This window comes from Haliotis rufescens, unplaced genomic scaffold (assembly GCF_023055435.1).
Source record: "Haliotis rufescens isolate VD_foot unplaced genomic scaffold, xgHalRufe1.0.p SCAF_2, whole genome shotgun sequence".
NCBI classification, from domain to species: domain Eukaryota; kingdom Metazoa; phylum Mollusca; class Gastropoda; order Lepetellida; family Haliotidae; genus Haliotis; species Haliotis rufescens.
In genome coordinates, this window is record NW_025963890.1 from 8,150,309 (window position 1) to 8,169,485 (window position 19,177).

Below are 19,177 nucleotides of genomic sequence, written 5' to 3' on the forward strand. Positions count from 1 at the left end.
TGCATGAAGGAGCAGTGGGGTAACCTGGTGGTAATAGCGTCCCTCATCACGCAGAAGGACAAGGGAGTGATTCTGGATTAGAATGTATCCTCGTGCATGAAGGAGCAGTGGGGTAACCTGGTGGTAATAGCGTCCCTCATCACGCAGAAGGACAAGGGAGTGATTCTGGATTAGAATGTGTCCTCGTGCATGAAGGAGCAGTGGGGTAACCTGGTGGTAATAGCCTCCCTCATCACGCAGAAAGACAAGGGAGGGATTCTTGGTTAGAATGTGTCCTCGTGCATAAAGGAGCAGTGGGGTAACCTGGTGGTTATAGCGTCCCTCATCACACTTAAGGACAAGGGAGGGATTCTGGGTTAGAACGTGTCCTCATGCATGAAGGAGCAGTGGGGTAAATTGGCGATATAGCATCCCTCATCACACTGAAGGACAAGGGAGGGATTCTTGGTTAGAATGGGTCCTTTTGCATGAAGGAGCAGAGGGCTCACCTGGTGGTTATAGCGTCCCTCATCGCGCTGAAGGACAAGGGAGGGATTCTGGGACAGAATGTGTCCTTGTGCGTGAAGGAGCAGTGAGGTAACCCGGTGGTTATAGCGTCCCTCATCACGCTGAAGGACTGGTTTTCATTCCCCACATGGGTACAACATGTGTAGCCCATATCTGGTGATGTTGCTGTGATATTGCTGGAATATTGTAGAAAGCAATGGAAACCATACTGATTCTTGCATACAGATCAGCTGATTTCCATAGTTTGTTTGAATAAAAGTTGAATGGATCATAGTTATGACAATATATTTCCTAGTTGGTTTAATGTCATCCAAGGCAAAAATAATTGGTTCCTCTATATCTTTGATAATTTTAGAATATTATGACTGCCACTGTGACTTAGTTGACTGCGTGTCTATGGACCCCGACGTCCTGGATTGTTGCTCATAATATCAATCACTGGCTTGGTCCAGATTTGATTATTTACTGGCTGACCTCAAATAGCTGGAATATATTGCTGAATGCAGTGATAAACAACAAACAAACAAACACATAAGACATGGTCTTTGTTTCAGATATTTAAAAAAAAAATTCTTGCCTGTGATCAATGTGTCATGATTTAATGGTAAGTGGTTGATTGAACAAATATCCTATGTAATAAGTCAACAGTGAACCAGTACGTATCACGAACTGAACTAAGCGTAAATGAAGTAAAATGCCCATACTGTGCTTCATGAGCAACATTGCTAGTGGGCTGCACAATGCAAGAGTTATCGAACTTGTATATAGAGGCGCTGTATACAGTGTTCGCCGGCACCAGTGTCGTTTTGACATCCAAGAAGCACCGGTTTCTCCTTCGTGTGGGCCCGTATTTTCGATCAAACTGGCGCTAGAGTGGTTAACAATGGATCCAAAAACATTCATGGATATTGCTACGGTGGTTACAAAACTGAAAATGTACCCCTATTTCGACATTGCACATTACGTGCTAATGTGCTGTTCGGTACGAGAGGATATGCCGCAAGGTGAGGATTCAGAGCCCTGTCATACCAGAACTATCTTTGGCAGTCCATGAAACCGATACCAAAACATAATGCACGTGTTCTTCGTGCCAATATATTGCTATTTGCCATGTTTTCTGATAACTGATCGCAATATTTGGTTGGCATCCCAACCTGACAGCTATGCTTGAATTGAAAATTCGTCTGCTAGCCTTTTGGCTTGCAGCAATGGGCTTGACTTTTATTGGTTGAGTCAACTGTTATATTTCATCAATCAATTATTTTCTGCATATGGTATTATTTTTCTAAATCGTATTATCAAGAATTTTATTTAATGAAAAAAAAAGATTTTGTGATTTAAAAATGCATTTATTAGTCGTAAAGGTCAAATTTATACTAGACAAGAGGCATGAAAGATCGCATGATATTTTAAGTTTAAGGGAAGTCTTCATAGAGGTCTCAATTGCATTGATAAATCAAGGTATACCACGTCTCAACTAGTCTTTAAAATGAGATATATGAACCCTTTGCAATTTGAGTGGTAGAATATAAGATAATATGCTTTTTTGTTTTTAAAGATAATTTTGGATATTGTTGTTTAGGTCTACTTATCATGCTTATTTCTGCCCTAACAGACTGACTGACAGTATTGGTGTATACTAACAAAGATAATTGATGAAGACATTCAGAAGGTTATGTCCTATGTAATGTGTGGAAACTATTCATACTGTATATATATGTCAGGTATTCCTTAAATAGATTGATGTGATGTTCTGAGGATGTCACTATGGTCACTTGGATTTTTTTGCATTTTGTCCAACATGTTTAATAAGCAAAGTTTTTTCACGTTTTATCACTTTTATATTTCAGATGATTTTGTTAGTATTAATAATAACCATGATAAGCATACTACTGTTGAGTAATCATACACATCATGTGACATGTAATTGGGGCATGTTCTATATATTTGTTTTTGGATTTCAGCCAAACACCTTATTGTAAAGTACAGGAATTATTTCATATTTTTGGTCTCAGTTTAGCATATGTACATGTGTGAGCTAATAATTAATCCATAGCCTGATAGGAGTATCAACCATACATATTGCAGCTCTGATCTCTTATCTCTCTTAGTATATATAATTTAATTAGTTATCATAGATAAAAAGATTACTTATCTTACTTTTCATTGAATTGGATTGTACCAGTAGAAGCTAAAGCTGTTATTTTTAAGCTTGTGACATATATCTTGTCTGTTCATACTGTTCAATTCCATTACTGTACATATTTTAAAGGTAACCATGTTAATAGTAACACAAGGAAATATTATCATTGATCATTGTGAGAAATGCAAATCATTTTAACAAAAAACCCATTTATTTGGATATGTTGATAATTCATAGACCATTTGTAGACATGATAGGTATCAGTTCTCAAAATGCAGTAGAGATTGCAGTCAGGCTTGACTAGCTTGAAGTCAAATAGCTAACCTTGATATATCTCTTGATAATGGACAAGGGATAAATTGAAAAACAAAAGTCCAGCATGATAAAAATGTTTTTGACTGACAGTTTTCAAACACTGTTTCTACTGATAAACACAGTGCAGTATACCAATTTGGTATACATGCATTCAATTTAACACAGTTCTGACAATTCAACATCATCTTTCTCTATGTATTATCTACACACATCATCATTGAAGAAGAAACAGATGGCCCAAGATCAATAACAAGGAGAACTGAAACACAGTTTAGTGTATGATGGATGTTGTATTGTTGTGCTAATTGCAGATGTACACCATATGCTTGGCCATTCACATAACAGCTTGTCAGGCTGAGTGGGAGTGACTGTGTCCATTTAGAAGATGACACTTGATCCCACAGTATGACTGACTAATGACTTGGCCAGCTGAGCCTAGCTGTACCACATTGCTTAGATCAGAGATCATGGAGTCCATGAGATACATAATTGATTATTGAACCACTATTCAGGTTTTTGGAATTAAGGGAGGTTCTGGTGTCCTTCATCATTTGTTGACGTAGCTCCTTGAATCTGGAGATCCACTAAATTGTTAACTTCTAATATTTAGGGTCATGCACAAGAATTTGTAAATGTACACAAATGAAAATATGTTTTTATTGACCCATGTACCCTCCTTTTTCCTCGGAGGATGCGTGGGTCTATAGAAACATATTTTTTAGCTCACTTGGCTGAGAGTCAAGAGAGTTTATTACAAGGCCTGTTTGTCCATTGTGTGTTCTAAACCAATGCAGCTGAAATTTCGTGTGCTTATTCCCACCGATGTTAACAACCTGATTTGTTCAAGAGCATCAAATCCCAATTTTCAATATGGCCGCCAGTCAATTTGTTACTACATCTCGATCTCTGAAAACAAATTTAATTTGTCAAGTTTCTAAGGACCCATGGTGCCTTTTTACTAGAGCGAATACGGTACATAGACCATGTAGACACTCATGACTGTGTTGAGACATATCTAGATATACAGCTTACAGCCTCATGATTTTGTGAACTTGAGGTTAATAGCTTAGTGGTAAGAAGTGTTTGCTATCAAGTATCATGTCACACCAGAGACTTGGGTTGGGTTCCCTCCATGGGTATGATGTGACAAGGCCATTGTCAGCATGCTCAGTGTTCCCACTGAGTGACTGCAGTAAGGCATGAGGGGCAGTGTACATCCAGTTAATCCCTACTTTCTCAATCTTGGTATATATAACATTTTTGTTTGGTATAGCCTGTTATAACACACATACACTAGTAGTAGGATATATTAATTTAATCTTTTCTTCCACTGAAGGGTATAATTGTATGTATTTGCATCCCCCACCCCAAATGCTCAAGAGTTCCATAAATGTTTAAGTTTGCTTAGTTTGCTAATGTATATATGTTAGTCCTGGAATATATGTATTTTATGAAATCAAAACCAGTCTAGATTTATATAAAAGCTACTCTAGCCAGCTCTATGAAATCAGCATCAGGAAAATTAATTGTTTTCATTTTAGAGGAAAACAATGTATTGTGTTGTAAAAGATTTCATAGACTATACATGAGTCTATGATGTCTACATATAGGTATATGTGCAAAGACAGGAATCAGTGATTTAACATAAAGGTTGTCTGGATTGAGGTCCCTGTCACTGTTTCTGGGTCAGCTAGGGAAGTGTCACTCATTCTACACCACCAATTTCACAAGTTAAAGCTGTAAGTTAAACAGCATTAAGTGAGTGTGCCTTGCAGCCATGATGTGTGAAACCTGTCAAGTCTTAAACATCCCACTACTGTCAAGCTTATTGTTTTTCTTCATAGCCCATGGCTGTCTAATCCTCTTGCATTGTTTGCTGTAAGTCATTCGTACCAACACAAGCCCCCTGGTGTCATTTCACAGTGACTTTAGGGCAAAAGCAGCTGATCTGAGGATTGTAAATTTAGATAGGTCCCCAGGTTATGGATAGTGAAAGGGTGTTTCAGAAGAGACTGAACTTTGCAGTACACTGACTAGACTTGGCTCAGTGCCTAGGGCACCCCTTTGTGTGATCCCATTGTAGATATGTCTTACACTTAACATGCTTATACTGGAGCATATATGTATATGTCACATATGTGTTAATGTTTGTGTAACTGAATGCTTTGCATGTCTATACTTGCACCTTATTTGCCAACTGCTGTTCAAGACAACACAATCATTTGTTAATCGTGTTATTGGAAATTACTATAAGAAAAACATTTATGGGATGCTCAACGATGACAACAATGAAAATGATATGTCTCCAAATTTCATTGTCAAATGATATTTGATTTTAGTTGTCTTATAAATACCAGGGAATATACTATTAGGTCATGTTTTTAGGAGAGCTGAAACCCTTTTGCTATATTTACACAGTCCGAACACCCAGCCTTAACCCTCTGGATGCCGAGTTTTTTTTCTGACGTACATTTTCCTAAGATCGGAAAAGTGAAGGTTGTGCGAGAATTGCGCTCACGCGGCACTGGATCTACCTCTGGCTATAAAATTACGCAGAGATGAAGAATATGAAATTTCCTATTTGATGGTGTAAATTTAACTGTAAATATCAAACCGGTTTACAAAAAAAGACACTCCTAAGTGTTGTCCGAGAATATATTCTGCGTTGAAAAACAGTTAATTTCTCTGCTTTCTATTGTACACCGATAAAAGTACTGTGCGACAAAATTTTTAATTAAGAAGCTTTACGGAAACTGTGAGCGAACAAAATACTGCCTAACATCTGAAGGACATAACTACATATCAAATGGAGTTATATGCGTTTGTATAACGACATACATTCAATTCCAAAAATAGCATGCCGTAAATGACGAAAACTGCTTTTTCTCTATGACGTCAAAAGGTGACAGAGAGATTTCACACGTACAAAGAAAAGGGGACATAACTCCGCTATGCTTAGCTCTAGTTTGTTGTAACTCAGGTCACTTGGTGAGAATTAGCTGTGGGTAAGGACAATGTATTTTCGTGGTGTTTTGTTCAGGAGGAACCAAACTATTCCAACACAAATATCGATATTGAAACTGTACACGTTTAGTTATAAAATATACCCATAAGAAATTATGAAATCGTACTTCATTAAAAAGGAGTTAATAGAGAAATGGATGGCCTTATCTAACCTATAACTTAGTCCTTAGATTCCAACATTCTCCTGATTGTGTAAGTGTAATTTGACTAATGTTGCATCATTATTAATGGAGCACATGCCTTATCATCAAATGTAATGAAATACCCGAAAAATAACACGATTCCTTTTGACGTCATGGCTGGTTTCATGTCTTTGATAACGTCGGAGAAAGACGACACTTGTATTTTGATTAATATATATCTCCCCTAATTTTCTTTCATGGTATGGAAAATCTCGATGTGTGGAACGGAATTTGACGCTTTTTCGACACAACATAAAATTACTGCTCTCACCAAGCTAATAATGTCTTGAATATGTAAACAATTAGATAGTTTATCGTGTATCTTAATTGGACAAGACACGCACCTGTTTAGCATAAATTTACGTAATAAAATTCCCAAAAGAATATTTTAAAACAACCAAACATATATTCAATATTGGACATATATTTGTTCATTATTATGTTATTATTTCTTACACAATAAAAGATGCAAAGAAAGCTCTATTGGTATAGAATTATCAGGATAATCGTATACGGTTGAACCAACGGGGTACCTGGCATGGGTTTTATTTTTATACATTTTACAATTCCTGGAGAAATAAAGTAAACTGTTTACTATCCTGTGATCACAATATTGACAAAAGAATGAAACCATTGATTATATAATGCAAAACGAGAGGAATAATTCGTAAATTGTTTGTGACTAACGCGCACCTGGCGAATCGTAAGATATCACTTTTCTCTCTATCTAACGACATAAAAGACAATTCCAAGACCAAGACATTATAGAAATGTGTGCATATATTTTACCGAAAAATATTATCCATTTTGTTAAAGTAATATAATCAGTTATAAAATAAAATGAAACGGCTATTCATGGACATTGGTTATATGATCTTATAATATTGACTTATTACACATCCAAAGAAATACGTACATGCTGCAGTTACATTTACACTTCATCTTGTAACACTTGTCCAAAGGAAATAAGAAATATCGTAGTCGACACTATAAACCTATCACATTCTTATGTAAACAATGTTCAAACAAACAGGAGATTATCAAAGGTTCGTTCATACATGTTGTGGCCTATATGTACGTATGATTTCATTTTGAACATTGACAAATGTCCAAAGAAAAATTAATTGTGTGAAAAAATGTATAAAAGACATGCAAAATATACACCATAACTGAAACTGTAAACAGCATGATACAATGATCGTGTGCACTCTCATTCAAGGACCTTCACCTCAATGAAATTACCAAATATGTACAACAATGTTGACGTATGACATCACTACCTGTGACCCACTTTTACAAAATGGCGTGTACACTGTCAACAGTACGCGGGATTGTACCAGGGGACTTTCGTTGATTCAGGGATCGTATAAACATAAATGTGACATGTAAGTAATCAGAAACATTCTGACAATCTATGTACTGTTGTTTGTTGTCATAATTTTCATTGAAACAAACGGAAATAGTCAGAAATTCCGATAAATACCGTTGTCGTTGTGCGTGATTTTGCGTCAGTCATGGCGTCAACCAGAACGGTAACTTTGACAACTTCTGTTGAAAATATCAAATCATTGCAATGTATCTATTTGAAATTCCCTAATTCTTCCTACGATTCTCTTCCCATGCATATTCTGAAAATGTTGAGCCTATATCTTGAACGAATAGACGAATGGATAGCTCAAAATAGGAAAAAATTCTACACTGTGTAAAATCTGAATTTTGCTTTGTTTACATTTCAAACAAGTGCAGTTTTTCGAGGACAGCGTTCGTTTTCACACCTAACATATTTTGCTTGATTTCATCCAGCCACTTTGTATTGGTGACAGAGACCATTGGTCATTTGATCCTAAAATGTATGAGGAATTCAAGGATGTGTGTATGGCAGCTAAGTTTGACATATACGCGATGTTACAGGCGCCTCATAACCGGTGTACCTGAAACGTGATTTTGTGAACACTAGCCAATATGGCGGAAAGTTCACTTCGGCGTTCGTGTTTGCGTATTTTCCAAAACATTCTAAACGATTCTCGGGTTATGGGAGACGTTTTGGAATGATCATTGGTGTTTTCATAAAAGACAGATACCCGTGATCACTAATATGCTATTTTTGAAATTCATTTCTCCGAGTAGATATCCTAAATATAGATTTCAAAACATGCTGTAAATAACGCCGTGAGCGGTGATTTAGTAATGTGTAAAAAATGGCGACATTTACAATGTACCTCATTTTCAGAGGTCATTTTCAGTACTTTTGCTTGGCCTAAAATGCAAGTGGATGATATCACAGAACAGGAAATGTCCCACCTTATTCAAAATTGTGAAGTGTATTTGTGTTGGTGATGTATTTTGAATTTTATTCGACTTCAAAGTGAGGGTTGTAGAGGAAGGACATATATGTCCCTCTGGCATCCAGGGGGTTAATAAATTAACTACTTATATTACCCAACTAAATGACACATGTGTCTACCATGTCTACAGTTACTACTGAAATTGATCCCAACTTCTACTGCTTGTTATTTCACTTATAAAAATTGTCATTGTGTGTAAAATTGTATATTGAAGAATGAACTGCAACCAAAGAAATGACCTGCCCCAAACTGCTTGTAAAGAAGTATTGCTCACAATCAGATTACACCAAGTGCTGCGAAGTGTTGATGTGATGCCTGTATCACCAGGGCGGTAGATGCACCAAAACACTGAACATTGTGCCTACTGAACAGATAACACTCTTGCATAGACCAGTGTCACTTACTCTCTTGATTAATTTACCTCCTGTCTCTGTTGTTTTGCCAGTATCAAAACATCCGTCTCTGTAACCTTGTTACACTTACAGTCATGATTTATTCTTATTCAAGATTGTTTGAAGATGCTAAACTTAAACAAGAGCCCGAATAATCCTGTTGATAGCATTACATTTATAGATAAACCCTTTTGTTTATTCATGCCTCTGTTTTGATAATACTGAGTTGTTCCAGGAATAGACCTTGCAACGTCTTAGCATGCTGAGAAGAGTGGAAAACTGTAACTGTTTTTTCATCAGTATTAATTATGATGAATAGAAAGACAAAACGTTAGTCCATATTAACCAAGTAGAATATCAAACATGGTATTTAGTACTATTTACCTGTGATTGGTGTCATGGTTGCTTTAAAGGACGTTGTTAAGGGGCCCCGCGCATGCTGTAACTACTTCTGAATTATTATGTAGGGATATTGTAGTACATATTTTTCAGTACCCGGTATGTACATGATGTACAGGTCACATCTATTTGTGTTATCAGTTATGGTTAATACATAACAGAAATGTGCTTGTAATCAAACCTGATCATGATACCTAGGTATTCAAGTTTGGTGTATAATATCTCGTAATGAGCGGCATCTTGTATCACACAGTTTATCTCATCTTGATACCCTGCACTGATACCCTTACAGTTATCGATTGTTGATGCATTTCCTATCTTTTTATCTCTCTCTTAATTAGGCTGCATCAAAAAAGGGAAGCATTATATCTCAAATGTGAGGAGGGTGGTAGGACTTTATTTCCATTTTTTTGTTGAAAACAAAAGTGACGGAGGAACATGATATATTTTCTCCCTACCAAGAATACAAATAAACAACTGGTCATGCAAAAAACTGTGCTCTGTAATACACTGTCAGATTTCAAGCCTTTCCTTTGATATTTTATTGAAGATGATACCTTGATTACTTTATCCATATGGAATACTATAGATGAGGTAATACAGTAGGCTAAGTTCACAAGCCCAAACCTCTTAACTTGACAGACATTGACAGAGAAGAAATGTCTTTTCAGCCCTGATTTGAAATACCTGTGAAGATCCGGGGTAGAATTGGTCTTCAGCAACCCATTCTTGCCACAAAAGTCGACTATGCTTGTCGTAAGAGGCGACTAACAGGATCGTGTGGTCAGACTCGCTGACTTGGTTGATGCATGTCATCAATCCCAATTGCGTGGATCGATGCTCATGATGTCAGTCACTGGATTGTCTGGTCCAGACTCTATTATTTACAGACCGCCATTATATATCTGGATTATTGCTGAGTGCGGCTTTAAACAACCAACCAACCAACCAACTAACTTGAATTATCATAAAAATATGGGCAAACTATCAAAAATAAGCCATTTCTAATCATGTGTAACCATTAAATTTGGAATTGCATCCGTAGGGTAGTGCATCTGCCAGGAGCAAGGAAGGTCGTTGGTTTGATCCCTGTCTTGTTAGGCCAAAAAAAGTTAAAAGATTTGGAATATCACTCAATGCACATAAAGTATGCAAGTATCAACTCTTTACCCTGTTTTAGCCAGTACTAGTAATTAAACGTTCAGGGATCCATACCATGCATACTGCATATGATCATGATACATGACAAAACAGTGTTATATCCCAGTTTGACTGAACACAGTTCCTATCGTCCCTAGTCCTGCCAATACACGCAGTAGGCTTCCTTCAGCTCAGAACCGCTAAAATATTATTCTTAGATTTTGTTGGGGCTTTCTGATAATCAGTAACTAATGAAGTTATTAAAGTAATTCTATTAAAGGATTTAAGAACGAAATGTCTGATTACTGTGTGGAAGATTTGACATGCTGAAGCAACCTGTGTTTAATGATGCTTTGATAATGAACTGTAACGTACGCAGCTGTCCATAATTCATGCAACATGGATCACTGATGGATAGCCATGTTCAAGTAATTACATTTTTAAGCCATTATCCAGCGTCTCTGTGAAATAAATCTAATTTGTGTCCATGTTAGAACTGGCAGATCTTTGCTGACTTTTGATCTGTCAAATCGAAGCATAATTTCTGTCAATGCCCGAGCTGACAGAGGCGATCCTGCAGCCCTGATTGAAAGAATCTCATTAGAATCACACTCACATTCAGTGGGAGACCAATAGCTGGTGGTGTGATCTAAGGCTAATTATCTCATGTCTTCCTAATCTGCCAACTTTCTTATAGCCATGATGTGGTTGGGTCGATGAGCACATGTTTGGATTTAGTTTGGTTTATTTAGCATGTTGAGTTTTCATACTCTAACTTTTGTAAGTAAATATTTTCAACTGGAATTGCTCAAGGTGGTGTTATGTCTGGGTAAATTAGCGCCAGGCCATATACCGATGTATATTTTCATCATATGGAATATGTTATACACATTGCTGAAGGTTGGGGAGCTGATACATGTAAAGCCTTCAGAGTTTGCTGATGGTGTGTTATTATTTAGGTTAGTAGATTGACAAAACTGTTGGGGTACGTCCTGGGAGGCAAAGAGCAATTGATGAAATGTTTGTTGCTTGGCTGTTTCACGCCACAGTCAGCAATATTCAAGCTGTGTCAGCAGTCTGAAAATTATCAAGTTTGGGCCAGGCAATTGTTGCAAAGCATTGGGTGATAGCATGATCAAGTCCATTGTAGTTGGGGTACAATCAGCCATGTCACAGACCCTGATGACCAGACCCCCATTTTAGTCACCTCGACCGACAAGTTGGAGGTAGTGGGGACATGTATTTCGACTGGAATCCACATATGAGCGTTATATTATGTTTTCGTTTACAGACAGGGTATAAGTTCATATATATTTTGTATATTGACTGTAAATGCTATTCCTATCTGATAAAAGGCAGGTCACATGACCGCAAAACAGACAATCTTAAGTGTATATAAAACTGCACATTTTCACAAGTTTGTAAATTTGAAATGAAGTAAACAGTGACAAACCCCTGTTAATTCCCAATCCCAAATTAATGCAGAAGTGTTGGTTTTCTGATCACTTAGATACTTTAATCTTGAACTTGGAGTTTTTGCATACTTGGGTAAAAGTGAGAGATTTTGACTGCATGTCTGTGCTCGATTATACTTGCTATTACCCGTCCTTGTGACAGAATGAAGAAATGCACGCCCAAACTATGGACTCGATCCGTGCCTAGACTGACTGTGAGCGACATTCAACATGTTCATCAGCATTCTATAGCAATCTATGAACTGTGAATGCATTACAAGTTACAACACATCTTTACTGTGACTGATTAAGTGACCTTCTGAGGTGGTCAGTTCTCCTCTATTGGTGATATTATTTAAATCAATTTCTTGTAACTAAACTACGAAAGATGTTACTGTAGAGCAGTTTGAGCATACATAGGCTCATGTCATAGTATTTTACCACGAAACAACTCATTATTGTAGGGCAATCTGTGTAATCATGAAGTCACACATACTAAATTAAATTTTGTGTACGACCTTCAAGCACTGGACCACATAACTACTAAAAATAATTACTTGTCTGCAAGTTTGTTTGTTATTATTATTAGTTACATGGTCCTGTGCTTCAATGCACAACATGTGCAAAATATGGAAATAAAAAATTATTAGAATTTCATAGAGTTTCACTTTGTCTGAGTTCATTGGAGTATGACCATTCATACTCCAATGAACTCCCAGTGTTAAAGCCTATTCTTAAATGTATGTTGATAGTTACCATGTCTACTGCAGTTTAATACAAAAATTATGTTAATGATACCCGGACATATATCATAGTAGTTATCATGGCTCAAATACAACCTGGAAATGAAACATAGAGTCTGTTGACACAGTATTATTATGATAATCGTCATGAAAGTAGGTTGTCAACACTCATAGCTGTAACAGGAAGTCAAACATTCCTGTTTCCCAGGCAATGATAGTACGTATGGTATGTTAATATTGTTATATTAACTTACCTTATATAAATTCAGCATTGACATGCATAGGTTACAGTTAAGTTACCATGATTACTTTACTCATGCTAAGGATATGCTATACCATTCTGCCACTAGGTACTTTCCCATGTGTGTAGTGATGGCACATTTTTGTGACGTGTCTTCGGCAAACTATCCAGTGATTTATTACTGTGAGCAGTTGAGTCCAGTCATATATAGAAATTCTCTAAAAAAATAGGATTTCAAATTGCTAGGAATAGGCATAATGAATCAATCAAAGCAGTTTGCATTTTGCAAAGACTAATTTATCCTATGATGTATACATGGTATCAGCGATAGAAAGTAACAGTTTTAGTCCACTAGTCCTTAGAATGACAACATGTAGCAAAACCCTTATAAAGGCGAAATTTCTACTTGTCCTTATGATACCTTAACTATTGGGCAGTTTGGCAAGGACTATCAGACTAGTGCCATTTTCTAAAACTGTGATATAGTGAATAATGACATGAATACATCATGTAAATAATGTGAGGGTTCAGGTTACAGCCAAACACTACAAGGACCATGCTTCATTTCCAACTAGTGTGTCACCCAAACACACTGATTTATATCACATTTTTCACATTTTGTTATTTCATGCTCCATATGAACATGAAGATTTATCTTTATTAAATGTCTCACAAACTATAGACCAACATATCATGTACCTACATGATAAAGTATGATGACTTTTCTTCACTGGCTTCAGACGTTATGTCCATGCCTCCAAGGCATCTGCTGCCATTGTATAAGAAGCTATATGATTGTCATGACTGGTGTGTGTGGCTGAGTGGCTTTGTCAGGACACATCTGACTGTATAGGAGCCAGGTGCTGTGTAGCTAGGTTAAGTGTACAGATTGTTAGGAAACTAAGCTGCACTGCTGTGCCTCCGTAGCCCTTACTGTGGCGCCATGTGTTTCAACACATCACTCCAGTAACCAGCAGAGTACCAATGCTAGTGCAGTTGGGCCAACATTGTGATACTTCAGCATGGGTACTTTGTGAAGGCTTCTAACACGTCTAATGAGAGATTGCACATTGAATTGAGCTCAGGTGTTTCTTTCAAGATTACTTTAGTTATTTCTCATCTTTGATGTAAGGAACTGAGGATATAGTAACTGATGTATACACATCATGCCCTAGCCTTGCTCCAAGGCTGTAGTGAATGATAAGTCCTTGGATATATAGTAATTCTTTCCTTATAATAGGCAAGTCTAGATAAGCGGACAGGACAATATAGGGACAACTTGTTCTTATTATTTATTATAATCTAGAAATTATGATTAAAACTAATGATGTTTGCCTTAGAGAATTGTGCAAGTCAAGTCATACCCATGATGAGGCTGTAGTATCAAGGAAGTCAGGATTGACATGGATTTCGACGTGAAATAATGAAAAAGAAGATGAAATCCATATGTCAAGGCTGTCTTCATGTCCTGATACACAGTTGTTGAAGCATGTTGTACACATGTATTGAGTCTGCATCATATGAATCTGTGTTAGACATTAATTGAGGTCCCAGCTGGGGGTATTTAGGTTTGTTGCTCTGGTATTTGAAACAAGGGAATCTATATTTCTATAATTGTTGACATAAGCATGATAAGGGACTCCTTGACTTTCATGCTTAGTTTTGGACACACTAGGTCATGGGGCCCCTGTCATAATACTCCTTGTTCAGAATTTATTATGTTTCAGCATTGTTTATAGGGTTCCTAGATTAAACTACAAGAGCAAAGTACTCCAAGGACTGCAGAGCCCTGCATGATTTCTGACACTGTAGATAGTAACTACATTATACTGTTTATACTGCCGTGATCTAGCATGTCTAGTATGGGCACGTCCATGGTCTTGTAGATAGAGCATCAGCTCGTAGAGAGCAGAAGGTTGGTGTTTCAATTCCCAGCCGCATCATTTCAAAAGATGTTAAAAGATGGTACATATTATTGCCCTGCCTGGCATTTGGCATAAAGGGGACAACAGGACGGATCAACTTGGAGACTTTATACAATGTCTTAGTGGGATATTCATGTTAAAGCACACACACACACACACACACACACACACACACACACACACACACACACACACACACACACACACACACACACACACACACACACACACATTGTTACGAAGTGGAGAAATCAAGAAAATCTGTTGATTCTACTTCTGGAACAGTTTATCCCTTTTTCTGTACAATTTTGCATAATGACCTGTAGGTAACGCATCTGTTTTACTTACAAAATAAATTTCAGAATGGTCAGTGAATTCGTGGCTCGGCACCAATTGCATCAACAACAGCCAGCTTTTATGATAATGGTTTTACTATTGATATCAATGCAGGTTGTTGGTGTATCTGTGGTACGCCCACTGTGCCCATTATGGCTGTCTGGATGACATTGTAATTAATCATTGTAGGTCATCTCAGTAGGGCCGTTACGATTCACTCGCGTATCCAGTGAATCGAACCGTATCCATTCATGAATTGAATTCGTTATTTGTTGCCACTAGAATCGAAATTTATGAACATGCATGTGCATTTACATACCCTGTACCTAAAATGTCCATAAGAACATATGATGTGCATAAGTTTCTTTAAAGACAACACTCTTATAATATTTAATTTGACAGGAATTTGGTCACTGGTCATTGTAGCATTTGAGCAGATACTAAGACTAAGTACCTAGACAAGTGCAGTATATAAATGTATAATATAGATAATTAACAAACCATGTCAAAGAATTTATGTTGTTAATGTTTTACTGAATATAACAAATAATACATCAACTGCTGACTTATTATTGTATTCGTGAATTAATATTCGTATTCATTACCCTATATTTGTGATACGAATCGTATTTGCCTCATAGGTTATTCATTGCAGCCCTAGTCACCTGCTTCTTCAGTCCTGTCAGATTATGTCGAAGCACAGCTTAGACTAACATTTAGTCTATGAAATTTTATATTACACAATACCCTTCTCGACTCTAAAAATAAAAAAATAATTTTCCCTATGATGATTTCATAGACTGTTGAATAGAGCAAGCTAGAGCTGGCTAGACTTGCTGTTGTATACATTTCTAGATTATTATTTTTTTCCATAAAATATATATATTGCACAGTCATGGTGCAGGACTAGGCGCAGCTAAACCTACATGTGTGAGTGGTAGACCGCTGACTGTATATGCATGCCTGGGGCACTGAGACACATCACCACTCCAGAAACATGACCCCAACAGCCCACTTTCTTGCCTTAGCAAAACCTACACACCTGCCAATCACAGCTTCAGCCAATGGAACAGCTTGAAATATTCACATCAGGAACCATTGCTGCCAGATGACTCAACTTGGAAGGTCAAAGGTTACGTAGTAATAGCTGTCGTTGTTTCCATGGAAACTGGAAAACAATTGTGGTTGTTCGATATAGAACAAGTAATATCTTGGTAAGAACATCTAAGTATAATGTTTTGGTGAACATGACATTGAGAAACATGATATACAATGTTGCTTGGTGTAATTAGTCAATTGAGAAATCACACACTGAGCGGTATGTTTTCAATTGTTTTGAAGAGCTAAAATCATGTAAAATATTAAGGAATAATTAGGGAAACATTCTCTTGCTAGCTTATCCTGCTTACACAGCATAATTCTAGTATATGTATTGTCGCCATTCCACACTGAAACAGTCGTTGGATGGGTGATAACATTCTGTTAGCAGATGGGCAAGTGTACAAACTCTGTGCATTAAACATGTCTATAGGGGAGATACACATGTGCATTGCTTTTAGACTTTCGGGTTCATTTTTTTGAGAGCCTTGATCAGTTGACGTGGAGTCTTTTTTGGCCAGTGTAGCTGAGAATAGTTAGCTGAACCTTTTTATAACACCACACATGCACCACCACAGCATTTCCAACAGGAAATTGAAATATATGGCAGCTAGATGCTTTGTTCCACACAGGGATGCTTAGGAACAGCTCTTTGTGGCCAGTGTTTCACAAGTGTCACTGATGTGTAGGATATATTTTGGTGATTAAACCTAATTGTCTTTACAGAACTTTTGCATGTTTTGGAATACACAAAATATAGTGGTATAAATAGAAACGTGGGGTGGGGTGATTTTATGTAAATTTTTCCTAAAAATAATTGGTCGGCAGATTTTCCCATAAAGAACAAAATCGTTTTTAGTCATTAATATGTCCTTAAAATCTCAATTTTTCATATGATTTTGGACCCGTGAAGATTCGGGGTAGGATAGGTCTTCAGCAACCCATGCTTGCCGGAAAAGGTGACTTTGCTTGTCGTAAGAGGTGACTAACAGGATCAGGTGTTCAGGCTTGCTGACTTGGTTGATGCATCACATCATACCCCAATTGCGTAGATTGATGTCAATCACTGGATTGTCTGGTCCAAACTTGATTATTTATAGACCGTCCTCATATACCCGGTAGCTGGAATATGGCTGAGTGCGGCATTAAACAACCAAAAATGTGATTTGTAAATGTTAACCATGGTGAGCTGTTCTGAGATAATCAAAGCAGCACATATAAATTCCAATGAATAAAACTTACTTGCGAAAAAAATCCTGGTAGAGCTTATGTTAGATGTTGCTGTTGGCAAAATGGCAAATATGATGTAGGGTATGTTCCTTTTGCCAGATATGACATGTTGTTGTAAAAAGATTCAATCCAAATTCAAACTAGCTCCAAACAATATTGATTTTATCTTGAACCAAATGGATTGATCAGAAGATCTTCCTAAAAAAGATGCACTCTCTAACCTGCCCATGTTTTATTATGGTGAATGTTTGAAGGTGCATAATAACAGCATTGCTTATCAATATCATCTCACACTGATCTATATTTTGTTCATGCTATCATCTTTTAATGATAATAGCTATATACCTTTAGAATTCATCTTCAGCACCTTTTATTCATTTAATAGGATGATAGGTTATTTTATGTATAGCTGAGCCTGTTCCTTAAGGATTTATTAGGAACTACATGACTTAAGGTATTGAATGTTTTCATCTGGGACATAAATAGATATTTTTTCATTGCTCATGTAACCGTTTAACATCATGATAACATGCTCATACGATTAATCAAAGTAGACTGAACAGTGTTCAAAATTAAATTAAGTAGTCAAGTCATAACCCTCTTATTAAAGTCCAAACTTTTGGGGCCCCAAGATTCAAATACTAACGAAGCAAACCTCAAGGAAGCCAGGATTCCCCTGAAATAAGAACACTGTTGAGGAAGTGGGTTTCTGCTGTTGGTGGAGGAAGCTGGGGATGGAGTGGGATGAGTGGATCCACTGCAGGAGTTGTGCTCTACTACAATGGTAAACCAGGAGACAGAAATAGCCTGTCTCATCCCCCTGCACTCAGTAAGCACGTCAGGCATGGTAAACTGGTTATCGGGATGTATAGCCAGACCATATGCCTTCAGGCCTCAGCCTCTTACACCCTATCTTTACTGTTATTGTGGATCTCGTTATACACAGGCTTTGTTGATACTGGGACCATTTTACAACTCTTGAGTGAAATGTTCAGGCTTTTAACTTTTTAATGTTAACTTCATGTCTGTTAGTGCTATTGGTGGGACAGTTGTACCAGTGTTAGAATGGTGTAGTTAATCCTCCATAATCATTGGTCATAGCCAGATGGAATAGATACTTTGGTATTCTTCACGAAGGGAAGGCTATTGGGGGAATCCTTCTGTTAAATGATCGACTCATTTTGTACACAAGAAAGAGTTGGTTCCATCTGGTTGCAACATAAGCTATTAAATGAACTTGAACAAAATATCTTGAAGATCTTCAAATTGGCATGAATCATCCTCACTGTATTTCATTGATTGGTGTTGATTTTGTTGATTTCAGGAAGGTTTCTTTTGTAGCATATTTATCATCATTATCATGTTACCTTTGATACTTTACACTGGGGGTGGTCGGGTAGCCTAGTGGTTAAAGCGTTCGCTCGTCACGCTGAAGACCTGGGTTCAATTCCAGACATGGGTACAATTGTGTGAAGCCCATTTCTGGTGTCCCCCGCTGTGATATTGCTAGAATATTGCTAAAAGCGGCGTAAAACCAAACTCACTCACTCACTTTACACTGTACTTAATATGGCCAATGGACTGCTTGTGTTTTTTGTTCTGATGTAAAATATCTACATGATCTAGGCCAACTATGATGGCCATGGGACTGGAAGTCTTCCATGTAAAATACCAGAGACCATAAAATACATGTAGATATTTTA

The 19,177-nt window shown here is 37.2% G+C and overlaps 1 protein-coding gene across 1 annotated transcript in view; it reads left to right on the forward strand.

Moving 5' to 3' along the window:
* The first annotated feature begins 1,278 nt into the window (after positions 1-1,278).
* The window catches only part of LOC124111120 (trimeric intracellular cation channel type 1B.1-like), a 39,516-nt gene continuing 21,617 nt past the window's right edge, over positions 1,279-19,177 (forward strand). The window contains exon 1 of the mRNA XM_046470723.2: positions 1,279-1,511. Within this exon, the coding sequence (XP_046326679.2) occupies positions 1,391-1,511 (121 nt within the window). The 5' untranslated portion in view covers positions 1,279-1,390. The remainder of the gene's footprint in view (positions 1,512-19,177) is intronic.